Here is a 21,286-nt window from a genome sequence, read left to right as displayed (position 1 = left end):
GGAGGAGGAAGGAGGAGGAGACAACGGAGAGGAGCAGTCAAGGACAGCAGCAGGAAGAGGGGGGTAGAAAGAGGGGAGCGCACCTCAGCAAGGGCAGCAACTGAGAGGGAAGCGGGGGCTAAAGAAACCTCCATAGCAGGAACAGGGGTCGCAACCACCGAAATGGGAGGGGAAGGAGCGAGAGAGGCAGAAGTAGGGGCCGAGGAAGAAAGCGAAACCTTCTTACCCGCCGGGGAGGAGGAAGGAGAGGAGCCAGGCTTACGCTTCTGACTTAAAGAGACAGGTGTCCCAGCAACCACGTACTGGGCAACGGATTTTAGCGTCTCAACAGGAGAAGCTGAACGAGAGCACACATGACGGCCGTTAGGAGAGCGTTGGACATCAGCCCGCACCGACAGGCGGCGGGGAGAGTCAAGAGACGGAGGGGAAGGATGGGAAGGAGGAACAGAGGGAGACGAGGAAGAAGACACAGGAGACAAGACAGACCGGGTAGAAAGAAGGGGAACCCCAGACAGAGGACCAGGAGGTGGAGCCTTCGGGAGAGAACCCAAAGGAACACGTGTACCGAGACGAGTGGGTTTGAAAGTAATGTAGGCATCCACGGAATCAACGAGATGTCGATGGATGGAGAAATCGTCAGGAGGCGCAGAATCAAGAGGGAGGAGATCAAAATATTTGGCCCACGAAGCAGGACCAAACAAGGCTTCATAGGTAGCAGAACTGGAAGGAATCGAGCGAGGGCGGTCGTGACGAGGACGGCGGTGAGAACCCCCAGAGAGAGAGGGGTTAAAAGGCGCAGTAGTTACAACTAGAGAATGGAGCCGCACCAGGGGACGAGGTAGTCACCACTGGGGGCTTGGGGCTCTACCCAATCACAGAGGAGGGAGGGGAGCCAGGGGAAGGAGTCAGAGAGGCCAAAGGAGGAGCAAGGTCGGGGCCCAATGCAGCGGAGGCTACAGGGCCCGGTCTTCCAAGACAGGCCGACTCGGGGGCTTGGTCGCCCACCCCACGAGCCATGAGAGGGTACAACAAAAGCATTCAACTGACATACGTACGAAGAGTGATAAATTTATCCACGAATGTGCCCCAATACCCACCATGGAGCCACAATTAGAGGCAGGACACCCAACAGGAAGCTATCGCCGATCATGCTGGGACCCCCTAGGGGTGCGTCGTGAGTATACGCCCCACAAACGCCACCTTAAGAACCGTCAGTCCAGTCGAGATCGGGTTCAGCGACGAAAGGGGGATTGACAATAAAAGGTTCCCCTCGCTCGGGACGTTGGGTACTAACAGTTATACGGGTGCAAGAGTATGCCTCCTCAAGCACCCGGGCGTCATAATAGAAGAAGTCCAAAGAAACAACCCAAAACAAGCAAAAGGTCGGCAGGAAACAACAAGCAGATAGGAGAAGAGGGGGGAGAAAAACTAAACATAATGAAAAAGGAAAAGCGATCCGGCACAATTAGAGAAGACAGCAGCAGGAGTGCAAGGCCAGAAAAGGACAGAGGACTGTCCCACGGAGCATCACACTCCGGCAGCCATCCACGAAGCCCTCTCACGACGCCAACGGGCCAGATGGGGAGGGGGCCCCTTATGTGTAGCGGAAGCGTGTTGAACAGTCTCGGGTCTCTGATGTTGATAGAGTTCTCTCTCAGAGTACCTGTTGCACCTCCGCTTTTCAACGGGGGTATTCTGCACATCCTGCCATGTCTTCTGGTCTCATCTGATGTTATTTCTGTGTGCAGGTTTGGGACCAGCCCCTCTAACATTTTCCACGTGTAAATTATTATATATCTCTCCCGCCTGCGCTCAAGGGAGTACAGATTTAGGCTCTTTAGTCGGTCCCAATAGTTTAGGTGTTTTACTGAGTGAATTCTAGCAGTATAGGATCTCTGCACGCTCTCCAGGTCGGCAATTTCTCCAGCTTTGAAAGGGGCTGTCATTGTGCAGCAGTACTCCACTCTAGAGAGCACAAGCGTTTTGAAAAGTATCATCATCGGTATAGCATATCTAGTGTGAAAAGTTCTTGTTATCCAACCTGTCATTTTTCTTGCAGTTGTGACGGCTACTTTATTGTGTTCTTTAAAGGTAAAGTCTTCCGACATGAGTACACCCAGATCCTTTACATTGCCTTTTCGTTCTATGTCATGATTTGCCTGAGTTTTGTACGTGGTTTCCGTTTTTATATTTACATTTTTTCCATAGAGCATGAGCTGGAACTTATCTTCGTTAAACACCATATTATTTTTTGTAGCTCATAGAAAGACCTGATCTACATCTGACTGGAGGTTTGCCGTGTCCTCTATGTTGCCTACTCTCATGAAGATCCTAGTGTCATCTGCAAAGGATGATACAGTGCTATAGGTTGTGTTCTTGTCTATGTCCGATATGAGGATGAGAAAAAGTACTGGAGCAAGCACAGTACCCTGGGGGACTGAGCTCTTCACGGTTGATGGGCTGGATTTTATTTTGTTGACTATTACACATTGGGCTCTGTTGGTCAGGAAATTGTAGATCCATCTGCCTATTTTTCCGGTAATTCCTTTTGAACGCATTTTATGTGCAATAACTGCCATGATCACATTTATCAAAAGCTTTTGCGAAATGTGTGTAAATTACATCAGCGTTTTGTTTGTCTTCCATAGCATCTAATGCCATATCATAGTGGTCCAGCAACTGCGACAGGCAAGAGCGCCCTGTTCTGAAACCGTGTTGTCCGGGGTTATGGAGATGCTGTGATTCCATGTATTTTGTGATCTTGTGATTTTATATGAACATGTTCATATAAATCTGTATTCCATCTGGTAGATCGTTTATGTAGACAATGAACATTACCGGTGCAAGAACATGTACTGAACCCTGGGTACTCCACTTGTGACATTTCTACAGTCCAATACATTGTCTCTGATTACTGCCCTCATTTTTCTATCAGTTAGAACATTTTTCATCCATGTTAGAAGCTTACCTGTCACCCCTACAATATGTTCCAATTTCCAGAACAACCTCTTATGTGGAACTTTGTCAAAAACCATTTTTAGGTCCAGATAGATGCAGTCAACCCAACCATCTCTTTTCTGTAAAATCTCTGTGGCTCGATTATAGAAACTGAGTAAATTCGTTACACAGGATCTTCCAGATCGAAAAACATTTTGACTGTCTCATATCGTTTTTTTCTCCAGGTGTTCTACCCAATTAGTTTTAATTATTTTTTCCACTATTTTGACTATTACACTTGTCAATGTTACAGGTCTATAAGTGAGGGGGTCTTCCCTGCTGCCACTTTTGTAGATTGGAACTATGTTAGCCTTTTTTCACACACATCTGCTACAAATCCTGTACACTGGGTTGCCTGAAAAATCAGTTTAAGTGGAATGCTGAGCTTAGGTGCACATTCTCTCAGAACCCATGGTGAAACTCCATCTGGGCCAAATGCTTTGTTCTTTCTTACCTCCTTGAGCATTTTCTCCACTTCGTACTCTAGACACCTCTATGTGCTTCTATGTTGTTCTCTGGAATTCTTATTGTATTTAGGTTCCCTGAAGATTTCATTTTGTTCAAGCACACTTTCGAACTTTTCGTTTAATGTTTCACACATTTCCTTTTCATTTTCCAGGAATCTGTTTCCCATTTTCATCCTCTGAATTTTATCCTTTACATGTAATTTGTAGTTTACAAATTTGTAGAATAGGCCTGGTTCTGTTGTACATTTGTCCACTATTCGTTTTCAAAATTTTGTCCTGCTTCTTTCCTCACTGCCGTGTAGTTGTTTCTTGCATCTTTGTACACTGCTGGTATGTTTGGGGGGTTTGGCCTCTTCCTTTATTCATTCCATTTTTGTGTCTTTTGGTCTCTGGCCCACTTGCATTTTGTTGAACCAATCCTGTTTCCTAGTCCTGCATCTCTGCTTTGGTATAAATTTTGGCGTCTCTCCAGTCAAATTCCTTAACCATTAATTGGTGCATGGCTATATACCATTCGACACCCCACAGGCGCAAAAAAAAAAAAAAAAATTCTTTCTAACCCTTTAATTTGTGTTCAATGATCATGGGAAAATAATAAAAAAATCGTAAGTGGCATATATTGCCTACTATAGGGTGGGGAAGTCTGGCAAAAAACAGGCGCTGACTCAGCGTGCATCCCTGGCGGTCTGTTCCTCGCCAGCTGTCAGGCCGGAGTTGTCACAAAGAGATAATTACCTAATTTTTTCAATGTCTCTGATTGATTTTTCATAGTTTTTTGCTGTAATATTATTCAATAATGTGTAGTGTGATATATTTATATAATAAAATGAGTGAATCATTGCTGTACTTAAAAATATGGTGTGCATATTCTTGATTCAAATATGTTCATCAAACAGTGAACAAATACTTTGTCGGTTATTACACTATATACACAGGTTATATATAAGTATCTGCACGTTTTGTTCACTATACCGAACCACTAATTTGCTATTATGAGTCAAAAAGTAGCGAGGAGTGACCGCCACTTGCTCTCTCCCTCAACACCTCACTCGCCCACATTCTCCTCCCACCATACTGTTTTTGCTTTTATTCACTATATACAGACGTTATATATAAGTATCTACATTCGTGTTCACCATAACAAACCACTAAGTTGGTATGCTGAGTGGCAGTGGCTGTGGCAGCCTGTGGCAGCCCGCCACTGGCTGCCACTCCCTCCCTCCCTCACCTCACCTGACTTGCCACCATTCTCCACCCACCATACTGTTTTTGCCTTTATATACAGACGTTATATATAAGTATTTACATGTTTTGTTCACCATAACTACATCTAAGCTTGTATGGTGAGTAAAGGCACAAAGACGTAGCTACTCGCACAGTCAGCTGATGGCGGCCGCCCTCAAGGCCAGACGCACTAATATTTCTCCTCCAACAATACTGTTTGTAGTATTATTATGCTATATACACACATTATATATAAATATCTACCTGTTTTATTCACCATACTTGTACAAGTAAACTGGTATGGTGCCCATAGACCATCGTGATCACCAGGAAACAACATGATAAATCGTGCAGACAACGCCACCGTCCTCACCAAAATGGTGGCTCCCAACCTACTCCTCTTGCTGTTTATACCCTCTATACACACGTTATATATAAGTATCTACATTTGTGTTCACCATAGCGAACCACTAAGCTGGTATGGTGAGTGCAGTCAATAAAAGGAGGCCACACACAGTCAGAAGACATCGCCACAACCCTCCCTCCCACAGCATTACTCCTCCCTCCATGGAGCACAGCGCTAAATATCACCACAATCCTGCTATTATCAGAACCCTGGTCAGTTTTATCACAGTCAGGTGTCTTCTGTAATAATATCATTGCTACATAATAGCATGAACAAGTATATTATGGCATTTTTAGGCGATGCTGTGGTCACAAGCTGAACAGCAGTGCTGTGAGCTCATGCCGCGAGCGTCAGGCTTGGTAGCTCACTCAATACTGAGGCCCCTAACACCCGGGAATTTGGCCCACAATTTTTTTTTTAAATTGCCTTTGTTTACAAGAGCCCTGATGAAGGTGTGGTGAACCCCGTGTATCCGCGGGCCGTTTAAATCTTGCGTAGTACTCCAAAGCATCATATGATGCGATGTGCAATTTACTGCAAGTCGGTCAAAGCATCATATGATGCGATGTGCAATTTACTGCAAGTCGGTCAAAGCATCATATGATGCGATGTGCAATTTAAGGGTTAAAGAAATGTGAAAGTTCCCCATCTTGTCCTCTCTTGAAATCAGGTTTTCCAACTGCTTCAACCTCATTTTTGTCCAGATTATAACACATTGCATACGTTATTCGCAAAATGATATGGTCACTTTTACCCAAAGGACAAAGGTACTGAATATCAAATATCTCGTCCTCTTTTCTGGTAAACATAAATCTAGAATGGAGGGAACATCCCTTTCATTCATCATCGTAGTGTGTTTAGCATGTTAAAACATGAATGTTTCCAGGATGAGATTTACGAATCTACAAGTCCAAAAATCTTCTGTTCTAGCTTCATGTGCCTCCCATTCTATGGATTTCAAGTTGAAGTCGCCGACTACCAACAGTCATGATCGATATCTGCTCTCACTATCATCTCTCATTATTGTTACAAGACCCTCTCGTTTATTATCCAGCTCCTCCTTTGACCATGTGTTGCTTAGCGGTAGACTAAATGCATTTATGATCATTAGTTTATCATCCTGACTGCAGATCTCTAGTGCTATTATGTCAACTTCTCATGGATTGGTAATCATTATTTCATTTACCTTCAGGAGCTCTTTCATTAGCGCAGCAATGCCACCGCCTTTCCTCATTTTTCTGTCCCGTCTCCAAACCATGTAGCCTCTTGAGAATATGACCATTTAAAATAACATCACATTTCGCCTCTGAGTGCAACTGTCTGGTGTCTGCAGCTGTATTACATCGCTTAACCCCAGTATCTTTGATCTCACTCCATCTATGTTGGTGTATGCAATTTTCAAGAACATGTTTCCTCTCCTTATTCTTCACTCCCCCTGTCTAGTGATTTTGTTGGTTTGCCTTTTTGTACCAATTTACTGGTCTGCCTACCCCTATCACTTTGTAGAAAAAAGAATTGATTTCTTCTTCATTCCTGCTCCCATTTAGACGTTTTGCCTCTACAAGGATCAGTTTCAGCCTCTCGGTCTTTTGAAAGATCTCGTCTTAATTGCTTTAGGATTTGCAACTGTTTACCGTTTCCCATTTTTTGGGACAGGAAAGTTGTTAGGATTATTGAGGTCTGCATTGATAACTATTGACCTCCCCCCCCCCTCCAGGATACAACCCCACAACAGTTAACTGCAAAGAACCTATTCACTGCTAGGTGAACAGAGGTATCAGTGGGTATGGAAACTTGCCCAAATTTGCCTCTCCTGCACAGACATCACACCTGGGACTATTAAGTTGTGAATCAACTGAACTGACCATTCCACAGCTTTATCATTGTATCAATATCATCTATCCACTTAATGAATGTACAGTAAATTTGTTTTTTCCTATTTACCAAAAAGGTCTAAAAGTATATTTCACAAACCTTCCCCATGTGCCACCCACACCCCAAGCTTCGCTCCTTCCATGCCTCTCAGCAACACCGAGTTTGAAGGTTCTATTAGAACTCTAGACCAACGAGACTCAAATCGTCCTGAAGTGTTCTGGGTTAGACAAACTGCTGAAGATTCACCTGTATAGAAAAGAATGATTTAACTGAATATAATAAAGTGTAGGGCTTTGGACGTCTTTGGATGAGGACAATGGTCAAAAATTAATACAAGCCTTATGTGTATCTGTCCACTTTTCATATGTAAACACACGCTGTAGGAATACCTCAAAATAAATACTTTTTTTTTTACTTTACAAGAATGCACAATTTTTTAAGTTGAATTTTAACTGCAATTTTAATACTTAATGGAAATAGAATATTGAGAGGGGGGAGTAGTGACACCAAAGAGGGGGGGATGTAGTGGCAGATGAGGAGAAAGGGCAGTGGCAGAGAAGGAGGGGGGGGGGGTTATGGCAGAGCAGGGGGATGGGTTATGACAGAGCAGGGGGATGGGTTATGACAGAGCAGGGGGATGGGTTATGACAGAGCAGGGGGATGGGTTATGACAGAGCAGGGGGATGGGTTATGACAGAGCAGGGGGATGGGTTATGACAGAGCAGGGGGATGGGTTATGACAGAGCAGGGGGATGGGTTATGACAGAGCAGGGGGATGGGTTATGACAGAGCAGGGGGATGGGTTATGACAGAGCAGGGGGATGGGTTATGACAGAGCAGGGGGATGGGTTATGACAGAGCAGGGGGATGGGTTATGACAGAGCAGGGGGATGGGTTATGACAGAGCAGGGGGATGGGTTATGACAGAGCAGGGGGATGGGTTATGACAGAGCAGGGGGATGGGTTATGACAGAGCAGGGGGATGGGTTATGACAGAGCAGGGGGATGGGTTATGACAGAGCAGGGGGATGGGTTATGACAGAGCAGGGGGATGGGTTATGACAGAGCAGGGGGATGGGTTATGACAGAGCAGGGGGATGGGTTATGACAGAGCAGGGGGATGGGTTATGACAGAGCAGGGGGATGGGTTATGACAGAGCAGGGGGATGGGTTATGACAGAGCAGGGGGATGGGTTATGACAGAGCAGTGGGGGGTTATGACAGAGCAGTGGGGGGTTATGACAGAGCAGGGGGGGTTATTACAGAGCAGGGGGGGTTATTACAGAGCAGGGGGGGTTATTACAGAGCAGGGGGGGTTATTACAGAGCAAGGAGGGTTATGACAGAGCAAGGAGGGTTATGACAGAGCAAGGAGGGTTATGACAGAGCAGGGGGGTTATGACAGAGCAGGGGGGTATGTTAGAGGAGTGGGGATGATGAGAGGAGGGGTTGTGAAACGAATGGGGGTTGTGACAAATATGGTGGTTAATTCATTGACAAGGGAGGACACCATGGGTATGTATATGTCATTCTGAGAATCCCAGCCCTGTGGTGACTGGGCCGAGTCAGTTTACTTAACACTTTGGTCTGGTAATGATGCAGCATTGCGTGATGTTTTTACTTGGGGGGAAGTCCGGTAATGACGCAGCATTGCATGATTTCCAGCGGCAAATTGGTGACGGTTTCGAGAGGAGCGCGCCGTGGTTTTAGACATTATATGCATACACACCTGTAGGGAATTTCATTGCGAATACAATGATACCAAAATGAAAGACCTAGGACCAGAATTGAGGTAACAAAGTTGGAGAGTATACCCATTTTATTGCTCTTTATTAGTACTCACTGCGGTAACGCATCGTCACGTTCTCCGTTTGCTGTGGGTGGGATGCCGGGGTTTTGGACTTTATATTTGCATATACTCCTGTAGGGAATTCTATTGCGAACACAATGATACCAAAATGAAAGGTCTAGGATGAGAATTGAGATGTCTGAAGTGAAGAGTGTACACATTTTATTGCTCTTGCACGCTCCTGGGTAACATGCTCTCACTTTCTCACTTTCTCGCCGGGCTTTTGGGCTTTATATGCATTTAGTCTTGTAGAGAATTCTATTGCAAACACATTGATACCAAATTGGAAAACCTAGGACGAGAATTGAGATGACAAAGTTGAAGAGATTACACATATTTCGGTATGACCGCGCTCTCTATTCAACCCGTCCTCTTAAAAATAACGTCACTTTTCAGCTTGTATGCGCACTATGGCCAAATTTGGACGTAATTTGAAATGAAATCGACTCACAAAAGTGACGTACTGTTCCGTTTTCTGTTTGAGTCGTCCGGCTTACTTGGCAAGCTTAGAAAAGGAAACCTTCCATTGACGTTTTTCATACCGTTTTGAAACTGTATGAGAATTTCCTGCCCACCTAACCTATCAGAGGACCCTTAACTTACTGTTATTGAAAAAAAAAAATCCCAAATTTATTTTCATTTTTTTTTTCATTTTCAAATTACGTCCAAATTCGGCCATACGGGCAAACGGCCAAAATCGACGTTCTTTTTAAGAGGACAGGTTGCTCTATTGTAATGAGGTGCGCCTTGTGGTGGTGCAGCGCTCTCTTTCTGGTAACTTTCATCTTGTCGGCAGGTGGAGCGCGCCGCTGTTTTTGACATTATATGCATATATTCCTGTTAGGAATTCTATTACGAACACATTGATACCAAAATGAAAGACCTAGAACGAGAATTGAGGTGACCAAAGTGAAAGGAGTGTACACATTTTATTGGTCTTGCGCGCTCCCGGGAAACACGCTCTCACATCTCTGTTTGTTGCGGATGGTACGCCGATTGTTTGGACTTTATATGTCTTTCGTCCTATAGAGAATTCTGTTGCAAACACAATGATACTAAAATGAAAGACCTAGGACGAAAATTGAGGTGACCAAAGTGAAAGGAGTGTACACATTTTATCGGTCCTGCGCGCTCCCGGGTAACATGCTCTCACTTTGTTTGTTGTGGACAGTACACTGGGTATTTGGACTTCATATGCCTTTAGTCCTGTAGAGAATTCTATTGCAAACACAATGATACCAAATTGAAAGACCTAGGACGAGAATTGAGGTAACAAAGTTGAAAAGATTATACACTTTTCAGAATTACCGCGCGCTCCCGCAGAATGCCCAAACCCACCCGGGGTAGTGTGACGCATGTGCGCCCAGAACATCAAAGTGTTAACACTGGTAATGTGTCAGTGGTAAATGCTATGAAAATGTGATTATGGTTAACAAATTTATGTAGTGTAACATTCTAAATTACAGGCATCACTATTGTTAAGGTTAGTGTGAGGATTACACAAATATACTAGCAAATCAAGATGAATCAAACCTGAAAATCTTCATATATATTTATGCATGACACTTGCCTTGGTGGCCATCAGGATCCAGCCAGCCAAGCAGAGCAATCAGCTGACACCCATTGCAAACACCAAGTGAGAAGTTATTAGAGCTGCTCTTCCACGTTTCTAATGCATCCAGCAGTCGTGGAGAACCGCTGATCACTTTAGCCCAGCCTACTGCTGACCCCAGAACATCTGCAATATAATACCATAGTGTTATGATTAAAAAGTTGAATAATTTCTTAATGGTAATTATTATTAGTCACCTAAAAATTAGGGGCTACACAATAACCCTTCCATGTCATGCTGCAAGCAGCCGCATCAAACGAGCTGGTACTTCAAGCTACCAACCAGGAGACCTGGCAGCTTAGCTGCCGCTTTGAGCTCAGGGGACAGTATGGTGCTTCTGTAGTTGCCTTGATTTCTTTCCTCCTTCTGCAATAAGTTCTGCTTGCAAGGTGTCTTTAGTGGTAACCTCCTTTTGCATCTTGAGGTCGAATGTCGTCCAACAAGATCTCCAACTCCACTTTCTGGGCCATCTCGCTTGGTCTGGACATCATGTGATAGTTTATACTCAGATTTAGGAGAGTGATTTGGTTCTCAGTGAGGTTGATTCCAGCAAGGTTCAGGAAGCCATCTCTTGGTCATGGAATCGCCATAGGTCCTCCATATAATGTTGTTCGTTTCTTTATGATCCTGGTTTCGGTGCTGTGGTGATGTCGATCTGTGAGGATGTCGAGGTGTTGGTCGATACGAGTACAGAGGTTTTCGTCCAGGTTGCTGTTTCTCCATTGGTTTGTAGTGTGGAGTAGTTGCAGTTGCATTTTGTTGTCTTTGATCTCATTTTCTGCCTTGTGTATCTGATTTCGAATCAGATCTTGGCGATATTTTATCGTGAAGGCTTGGTTTCTTGCTGCTGGGTCGTGCGTTTTAATATTCGTATATTTTGGTAGCAGTTTTTCTTGTAAACATATGTTGTTAAATATGACTGAAAAAGTGAGATTAATAACTAACACGAATTTTCTCAATATTTCTTATGTTTTTTTTTTTTTACTGACGATGGTAATTGAAAAATCAATTCTCCAAAATTAATTTTTATTTCTAGTCTGACGCGACGCTTGAATGCGTTTCGTAATAACTTATTACATTTTCAAAGACTTTAGTTTACACACACAACTGTAACCTGAAAACACTAAACAGAGTCTTACTTAAACTAAGACTAAACAGCTTATCCGTCTTACTTATACTCACATTTGGGTGAGGTGATATGGTGCAACAGTTTTGGATGAAGTGAACAAACTTGTGACAAATACAAGAGAGTGCACAAAACAATGGGTATTAGTTGGATAAGAGATTCAGCCATTCTGAAAGAGATTCAGCCATTCTGAGAGAGATTCAGCCATTCTGAGAGAGATTCAGCCATTCTGAAAGAGATTCAGCCATTCTGAAAGATTCAGCTATTAACACTTTCGCGCCCCATTGGGATGGTAAAAAAAAAAGCGGTATGTGCTCGCGGCGTTTTTGCCGCGTAAGCGTAAAAACAAAAATGTGTATACTCTTTTTACTCTCCTGACCTTAGTTCTCGAGCTACGTATTTCATTTTGGCACCAACGTGTTCGCAATAAAATTCTCTAGAAGAACATCAGTAAAAAAAGTCACGAAACGTATAGGGATACCAGCACCAAATAAATAACTACGAAGATGACTCGCCGTGAGCGCCCAACAGCAACAAAATGTTTTTACTCTTGGGATTGTTATCACCTCCACACTTGTCCTACAGCGTTAATTTTGGTATCAATGGACTCGCAATGAAATTCCCAATACGGTGATATGAATATAAACGTAGAATAATGATTGCGGCCCACCCGCAAGAGTGTGGGAAGTGGTGAAATTGTTACCCGGTATCGGTGACGGGACGACGCACGGCGCTTTGAAAGTTTATACTTATTTCACTCTCATGACATTATTATTCTATGTACGTCATTCATTTTTGTGTCAATGTGTTCGCAATAGAATGTTCTATGAGCCCGTAGGTAAAAAAGATCAACAAAGCGTAAGATAGAATAGTGCCAAATATAAAACAACGCTGGAACATATCAGTGAGCGTCAAACACACACAAAATGTTTTTACTTTTGTTATGTTTGTGAACCTTTCATGAACTTATTGTACCATGCAGCCTAGTGGTGAGAAAGAGAGCCTCATGGCGCGCAGTTTGAAACAAACCCAAAGTAAATCGGATAAAAATTGAATTTTATACAAATATTTTAAAAGAGGACATAAATTTATGTCCACCATGCGGGAGCGGGTAGGCGAAAGAGGACGCCGGGAGGAGTCCTCATCCGCAGAAAGTGTTAACCCTTAACATGCTAGGGGTATAATATCCTTTCTTCCCCACAGGCGCATGTAATTTTGAAAAAAAAAAAAATATTTTTTCTTCCTAACCTGTTAATTTGTGTTCACTGATCACAGGAAAAATAAAAAAAATCCAAAGTGGCATATATTGCCCGCTATAGGGCGGGGAAGTCTGGCAAAAAATAGGCGCTGACTCAGCGTGCGTCCCAGGCGGTCTGTTGCTCGCCAGCTGTCAGGCCGGAGTTGCCACAAAGAGATAATTACCTAATTATTTCAATGTGTCTGATTTTTCATAGTTTTTTTGCTGTAATATTACTCAATAGTGTGTAGTTTGATATATTTATATAATAAAATGAGTGAAGCATTGCTATACTCAAAAATATGGTGTGCATATTGTTGATTCAATTATGTTCATCAATCGGTGAACAAATACTTTGTTGGCTATTACACTATATACACAGGTTATATATAAGTATCTGCATGTTTTGTTCACTATAACGAACCACTAAGTAGCTATTATGAGTCAAAAAGTAACGAGGAGTGACCGCTGTGTACCAGCCAGCCACTCCCGCCCTCCCTCCAGTCACCTGACTCACCCACATTCTCCTCCCACAATACTGTTTTTGCTATAATTCACTATATACAGTTATATATAAGTATCTACATTCATGTTCACCATAGCGAACCACTAAGTTAGCATGCTGAGTGGCAGTGCCAGTGGCAGCCTGCCACTGGCTGCCACTCCCTCCCTCCCTCTCTCACCTCACCTGACTTGCCACCATTCTCCACCCACCATACTGTTTTTGCTTTTATATACAGACGTTATATATAAGTATTTACATGTTTTGTTCGCCATAACTGTACATCTAAGCTTGTATGGTGAGTAAAGGCACAAAGACGTAGGACGTCACACAGTCAGCTGATGGCTGCCGCCCTCAAGGCCAGACGCACTAATATTTCTCCTCCAACAATACTGTTTGTGGTGTTATTACGCTAAATACACACATTATATATAAATATCTACCTGTTTTATTCACCATACTTGTACAAGTAAACTGGTATGGTGCCCAAAGACCATCGTGGTAACCAGTAAACAATACCGTCGTTTGCACGGTGGCGTCATGCAGACGACGCCACCGCCCGCACCAAAATGGCAGCTCCCAACCTTCTCTTGCTGTTTATAACCAAAAGGCTTAACAATCCCTGGCTTACAAAGGGAATACTTAAATCTATTAATAAAAAACATGACCTTGAGAAGAAGTATAGGTTAGGAATTGTCTCCAAAGAATTCTCAAAGAATTACTCATTATTGCTATCTAAGATAATTAGACGAGCCAAAACTAAATACAGAGCACCACTTGGTTTCCGAACCCCTTGGGGACGAGACCCGTCGGTTAACATGTAAGTTCGTATACGAGAAATGGAGGAAAAATATAAAAAAAATGTGTGAAAAAATCTAGGGGAAAAATCGACAGGTTCATAGCATAAATGCGACCATATTTTGTTTGTACTCACCAATAATTGAAGTTCTGATCTGCTTATGTTGATGACTGATGTTGATGAAGCATAGTTATTTACATGGAAGAGGTAGTGGTGGATGTTGATGGTGTTGGTTTGACTGAAGTTTTTGGGTTGACTGAAGTTGTTGGGTTGACTGGGTCAACATGCGATGAGTCAGGTGCAGGTGATGCAATGCGAGCTTTCTTGGAAGCCATTGCAAAAGACTCTGCAATTGACATTTGTTTCATTCCCTTGGCTCTTGTTTTTAAAAACTTCATATACAAATTGTACCGAGTCATCATGTCCTTAATTTCAAACTCGCTGTTACTCGTGTCCATAAATGCCAGAATTTCTTAAAAAAAATTCTGAATTTTTTCCACATTACAATTTTCCTTTAACGTTTCTTCATCCTCTTCCTCTTCCTCTCCATCTTCTTCATTGCACTCGTCTGGCTTTTTTGCTGTACATACTAATTCTATAATTTCATCATTAGTCATGTTTCGATTGTTTGGGGCTTCTTCATCAAAATCTATCCATCTATCGATGTCATCTTCTATTGTTTCAGTTACCAGTTCTGCTCTCAGCTCAGGGGACTAAATCCCCTTGACATAGGCTAGGAGTTCCTCTCTTAATTTTTTCTTCTCGCTAACTTTCTTCACCGCAAATCCTTCAAAATCTGCCTCATCTTCGTCAGGAAACAGACTTGACGTGGGCCAAAGTTTTTCCAACCATTTCTTAGTGTTGTCTGCTTTACCTCATCCCACGCACTAGCAATAGTCCAGATAGCTGACTTTATTGTGAAGACTTTATAAAAGTCCTTAAGTGTTCCAAGCTGATTATTAAGACGTCTGGCAAACATCCTCTTGTAGTGGTGTTTAAGGTTCTTAATTATTCCTTGATCCATGGGTTGAATCACTGAAGTTGTATTGGGTGGCAAGAACGTTCCAATAATATTGCCATTTACTAGCTCATCACCTCGTGGATGCGTTGAACTGTTATCTAACAGCAGCACAACTTTGCTGTTTTGTGGGAAACCAACACTTTTCAGGTGCTCCTTCACCTCGGGTACAAAGTTCTTATTAAACCACTCGACATATATTACTGGCTGACTTTAAAGCCCTCGGGTTTTTACTAATTCCAATCGCAAGTAATATTAATTTGTGCATGCCAGCTGCATTTGCACAGCACAACAAAGAAATTCTCTGTTTGTTCTGTTTATAACCACCTTAATCGTCCTCACCACTATGAGCCATCGTTTCTGTGGGAAGCATACGCCAATACAAACCTGTCTCATCAGCATTATAAGTTTGCACTGAAGATAAATTTTGTTCCTGCACCATCTCCGCAAATTTACTTACATACTCATCAGCACCAGCAATATCAGCAGATTGTCTTTCACCATGCACTTTAATGAACCTGAGCATTAGGTTCATTAAAGTGCAGGGTTTTAAAACTTCTGAGCCATCCATCACTGTATACACACTTTTGAGTAATTTTCATTGCTTGGTGAAATTCACGCGCCTTTTCCATGAGCAGCCAGCCTGCCACTATCTTCTTTGTCATCAAACCTCACGTCTCTGTTTGTACTACTCCCACACTGCGTTATCAACACTCTCCACCTTTGCTTTACTTACTACCTTCCTATTTCGTATTTCTTTATCACATTCACTTCTAGAGAAATAGTAAAAAATGATAGGTTTAGCCTTAAGAAGATCAAAAAAGCAGCGTTGAATGTAATGAAACGCCATTTTCTGGGCGAGACCCGGAGGCTACCCGGAGCTTTACCGGCTGATATGCTAATGTCAGACTTTGGCATCAGTCATGTGTATGGAGTTCTAGGGCCTACCGGGGACCACGAGCCAGAACCTGGCCCCCTCAGAGAGGCAAGGGGAGCAATGGCCTATAGAAACCCCCGTGTGGTTACAATACAATACAATACAATACAATACAATTTTATTTAGGTAAGGTACATACATACAATAAATATTTACAAGGATTGTTTAACTTATAGGTATAGCTAGTACATACAATGCCTAAAGCCACTATTACGCAAAGCGTTTCGGGCATGATAAACTTAAATGACAAGCTTAATACTAATTGAGCATAATGAGTAGAATGAAAACAAGAAATGAAAACATAGATGAAAAAGCAGCACAAATACAATTATGTCGACAAACAGCGCTCTTTAAAGAAAAAAACAGACATTGGTTGACAATAGAAGGGTAAGGTAGGTTACAGGGAATTTATTAGGTATAGCTTCGTTTTTAACTTAAACTGGTTGAGAGAGGTACAGTCTTTAACATGGTTGGGAAAGTCATTCCACATTCTGGGCCCCTTGATTTGTAGAGCATTTCTAGTTTGATTAAGTCGTACTCTAGGAATATCAAAACTGTATTTATTTCTGGTGTGATGCTCATGGGTTCTGATACAACCTTCTATGAAGCTTTTGAGATCAGGATTGGCATTATAGTTTAGCGTTTTATATATGTATAATACACATGAGAGAATGTGCAGTGACTTAATGTCTAACATATTCAGAGATTTAAGTAGGGGTACCGAGTGATGTCTGGGGCCAGAATTGGATATTGTCCTAATAGCAGCTTTGTGTTGAGTAATTAGAGGACGTAAGACGTAAGATTAGAGGAGGTTGGAAGCATTCTATGTCTGCCATCGACCGGGTCAAGCATCCAGAAAGGTAAGCATTCCAAAACAAACCCCTATTCTGGTGAAAATTGCTACCTAAAGCCGAACTAGTGGATAGAACTCTTCAACAGAAAACAAGGAAACTAGTATGACGTCATACGTCACCGCGCCGCTGTCTGTGCAGCTCCCCCCTCCCCGGGAGGGGCAAGGGGGAGCCCCAGACCTCCCACGCCGGCTATCCACCCATCAGTTCTTCGGCTGATGCTATAGGCAATGGTTATGTGCTCCGGCTCCAGTGGTTGTTTCAGCACTGTACCTAGAGTGTGGTGTCTGTTTTCTAGGTGGTGCGTGAGCCGGGAGTGATTCTTCAGTACTCGGGCTGCATGCGCCTAGGGTTCCCTTCCCTAGGTGCCCTGTAAGTACTGCCCTTGGGGCGTGGGGCCACCTTCCACAAGTTCCTTGGGTCCTGCTCCTGCTTGGTCGTTTACTGCTTGGTTTTCGGCCGCTCTTTGTGTGCTCGGGTGTTCTGTCTCCCTTGTTCGCCTTAGAGTAAGGGGCAGTTTTTGCACTGGTGGGGCGCAGGGTACTGTGCAGCTTGTCTTTACCAATCATAGCGGCCGGCTCTGTTCCGCTTGGGTACGCTGTCCTCTTGCGGGGTTTTCTTTTTCCGAACCTACAGACGGTAAGGAACCGGATGCAGGCAGGAAGGGTGAACCAGGGGAAAGACAAGGGGGCGTGGATGGAACCGAAGCAACCAACACCCCCAAGTCCCAAAACGAACTACAACGGGGCAGCCCCGGGGCTCCCGGGGAGGAAACCACGAGAACGTTGCCACCCCCAAGGCTCAAGTGCAACGCCCCTGCTGCCCGCACCCGCTTTGTTAGCACAACTGGGGAACCGAGCCACAACGAGCAACCAAACTCGCAGGACTCCGGGTCAAAGGTGTCACCGACCCCACAGGCAGCAGATGGAGGCAAAACAGAGAGTCACCCAGAGACAAAAGTTGAGAGCAACCCTCAAACTCGCTGGAAGCGAGGGGGGGACTCTGTGGTCACATCCATCGGACCCGCGCGCCCCCAGGGGTTTCCCAGGGTCCCGAGCGTTTACTTTAGGAGGACTCGCGCTCAGGTAATCCCAGGCAGTGTACTGCTAACCGGCACCCAAAGCTACCAAACAACTTTCTAAGAGCTGAACCCCCGGGACGTGTACACTCACGGGGACCTAGCAGGGGGTACCACCAGAAAATACTCAGAACACAAGGGACACAAGGGGCAAGATCGAAGGCAGACCCCCCCCCCACCAGGTAGATAAACAAAAAGAAAAAGAAAACCCCGCAAGAGGACAGCGTACCCAAGCGGAACAGAGCCGGCCGCTATGATTGGTAAAGACAAGCTGCACAGTACCCCGCGCCCCACCAGTGCAAACACTGCTCCTTACTCTAAGGCGAACAAGGGAGACAGAACACCCGAGCACACAAAGAGCGGCCGAAAACCAAGCAGTAAAAGGCCAAGTAGGGGCAGGACCCAAGGAACTTGTGGAAGGTGGCCCCAAGCCCCAAGGGCTGTACTTACAGGGCACCTAGGGAAGGGAACCCTAGGCGCATGCAGCCCGAGTACTGAAGAATCACTCCCAGCTCACGCACCACCTTGAAAACAGACACCACACTCTAGGTACAGTGCTGAAACAACCACTGGAGCCGGAGCACATAACCATTGCCTATAGCATCAGCCGAAGAACTGATGGGTGGATAGCCGGCGTGGGAGGTCTGGGGCTTCCCCTTCCCCCTCCCGGGGAGGGGGGAGCTGCGCAGGAGGTTTCTATAGGCCATTGCTCCCCTTGCCTCTCTGAGGGGGCCAGGTTCTGGCTCGTGGTCCACGGTAGGCCCTAGAAATCCATACACATGACTGATGCCAAAGTCTGACATTAGCATATCAGCCGGTAAAGGTCCGGGGAGCCGACGGGGCTCCCCCCAGAAACAGTACTTTTACTAATGCCATATTCAGCGCACACGACACTTCTCGGGACACCACTCTCCACCTTCTTAATTATTTCAACTTTCTTCTCAAATGTCATCACTGCATGACCTCTTTCTTTTATGTAACCCGCTTGTAGATGCTTTCACTGATACAATGCGTGCATTTGGAGTCGATATGGTGCACGGATGTTCCTTGATTGTGCTGATATGTAAAACAAAGTCACGGAATGAACACTCCAGTCTCGTGACAAATTCAAACAATGGGAACAATAGACCGTGAGTCTGTGACGTCACAGGGTAGCAGGCGGCGCCCGAAACGGTCAGTGAGCAAACTGAGTTAACCATCTCCCACCCCCCCACCCACCACCACGGGCCGGCACGACGCTTGTCTGACCGCTTCCTTACCCGAACTTGGTTCGTGTAGGATAACCCCAACCCCGGCCGGCATGAAGCTTGGCGGACTACTTTCTACCCGAACTTAGTTCGTGTAACATGACTCCCCAACCCCAATCGGGAAACTGGAAGTTTCGGATAACTAAAGTTCGTAAACCAAGTGGTGCTCTGTACTACGAAGATAAATTTACCCAAATAAAGAGCAACATTAAACAAACTTGGAGTACAATTTCACAAATATTGGGATCAAAGAAGTCTTTAAATAACAAACCGACTCTCCTGTCTAATAACGATGGTCAGCTTTCAGCCTCTGATTCTGCTATCGAGTTCAATAGGTTCTTCTCTTCCATTGGTTCATCCCTTGCAAATGATATTCCATCTTCCAGTACTGACGTTAAGGACTATCTCACAGGTAACTATCCACAGTCTCTGTACCTAAAGCCTATTAATTCCACTGACGTCAATGAGATAATCCTTTCCCTTAAAACCAAGTCTAGTGCCCTTGAGGAGATACCAACTTTAATTTACAAAAAAGCCTCCAGATCTTTAGCCCCTGCTATTGCTTTGCTCTTCAACAAGTCACTTGAACTCCAAACCTTTCCAGATATTCTAAAAAAAGCGAGAGTAACGCCTGTCCACAAATGTGGTGATCTCACAGATGTTAACAACTACAGACCTATATTAATCCTGCCAAACTTGTCAAAAAATTTTGAAAATCTAATCTATAAGCAGCTTTACTCATATCTAGCCAAACTCAATATACTTAGCCCTTGCCAATATGGCTTCAGACCCAAAAAAAGCACTAACGATGCACTTATTAGTATGCTTAACTCGATTCATACAGCTCTTGATAATAATGAGTTCCCTGTTGGGTTATTTGTGGACCTGCGTAAAGCTTTTGATACTGTCAACCACCAAAACCTTCTTCTTAAATTGCATCATTATGGAGTCAGAGGACACTCCCTACAATACCTCAAATCCTACCTTACTGACAGGCTCCAATATGTTTCTGTGAATAATACAATTTCTCCCACCCTACCCATCAACATTGGTGTTCCTCAGGGCAGCATACTTGGCCCTCTCCTCTTTCTCATCTACATTAATGACCTTCCAAACGCCTCCCAACATCTCAAACCAATTCTATTTGCTGACGACACAACCTTCATTTACTCCAGTCCTGATCCCCTTGCTCTAAATGCCACAGTAAATACTGAGCTTAATAAAGTCCATCTTTGGCTAACTGCCAACAAACTCACCCTTAACATTGACAAAACTTTCTATATTCTGTTTGGCAATAAATCCTCTAATCAAATAAATCTCAAAATAAACAATACCCACATTTGTAACAAATTAGATGGCAAATTCCTTGGCATTCTCATTGACCACAAGCTGAATTTCCAGGGACACATTCTAAATATATCAAAAAAAGTTTAAAAAACTGTGGGCATTCTTTCTAAGATCAGATATTATGTACCACGCCCTGTCCTGGTGACTCTCTATTACTCCCTTATCTATCCATATCTCAACTATGGTATTTGTGCTTGGGGCTCTACTACCCAAAATCACTTACGTCCTCTAATTACTCAACACAAAGCTGCTATTAGGACAATATCCAACTCTGGCCCCAGACATCACTCGGTACCCCTACTCAAATCTCTGAATATGTTAGACATTAAGTCTCTGCACATTCTCTCATGTGTATTATACATATATAAAACGCTAAACTATAATGACAATCCTGATCTCAAAAGCTTCATAGAAGGTTGTAACAGAACCCATGAGCACCACACCAGAAATAAATACAGTTTTGATATTCCTAGAGTACGACTTAATCAAACCAGAAATGCTCTACAAATCAAGGGGCCCAGAATGTGGAATGACCTTCCCAACCATGTTAAAGACTGTACCTCTCTCAACCAGTTTGAGTTAAAAACGAAGCTATACCTAATAAATTCCCTGTAACCTACCTTACTCTTCTATTGTCAACCAATGCCTGTTTTTCTTTAAAGAGCGCTGTTTGTCGACATATTTGTATTTATGCTGCTTTTTCATCTATGTTTTC

The 21,286-nt window shown here is 43.8% G+C and overlaps 1 protein-coding gene across 1 annotated transcript in view; it reads right to left on the bottom strand.

Moving 5' to 3' along the window:
* LOC138351286 (uncharacterized) overlaps positions 1-15,682 on the bottom strand; it is an 82,267-nt gene extending 66,585 nt beyond the window's left edge. Inside the window, exons 1-5 of the mRNA XM_069302923.1 lie at positions 15,499-15,682; positions 14,968-15,212; positions 10,712-10,909; positions 10,388-10,601; positions 7,069-7,215 (exon numbers count right to left, since the gene is read on the bottom strand). Of these exons, the coding sequence (XP_069159024.1) occupies positions 7,069-7,215; positions 10,388-10,601; positions 10,712-10,909; positions 14,968-15,212; positions 15,499-15,682 (988 nt within the window). The remainder of the gene's footprint in view (positions 1-7,068; positions 7,216-10,387; positions 10,602-10,711; positions 10,910-14,967; positions 15,213-15,498) is intronic.
* Positions 15,683-21,286: the final 5,604 nt, after the last annotated feature.

The sequence above is a fragment of the Procambarus clarkii genome, chromosome 5 (genome assembly GCF_040958095.1).
Source record: "Procambarus clarkii isolate CNS0578487 chromosome 5, FALCON_Pclarkii_2.0, whole genome shotgun sequence".
Taxonomy (NCBI): Eukaryota; Metazoa; Arthropoda; class Malacostraca; order Decapoda; family Cambaridae; genus Procambarus; species Procambarus clarkii.
The sequence above is the reverse complement of the archived record's forward strand: the minus strand, read 5'-3'. Positions and strand labels throughout refer to the sequence as shown.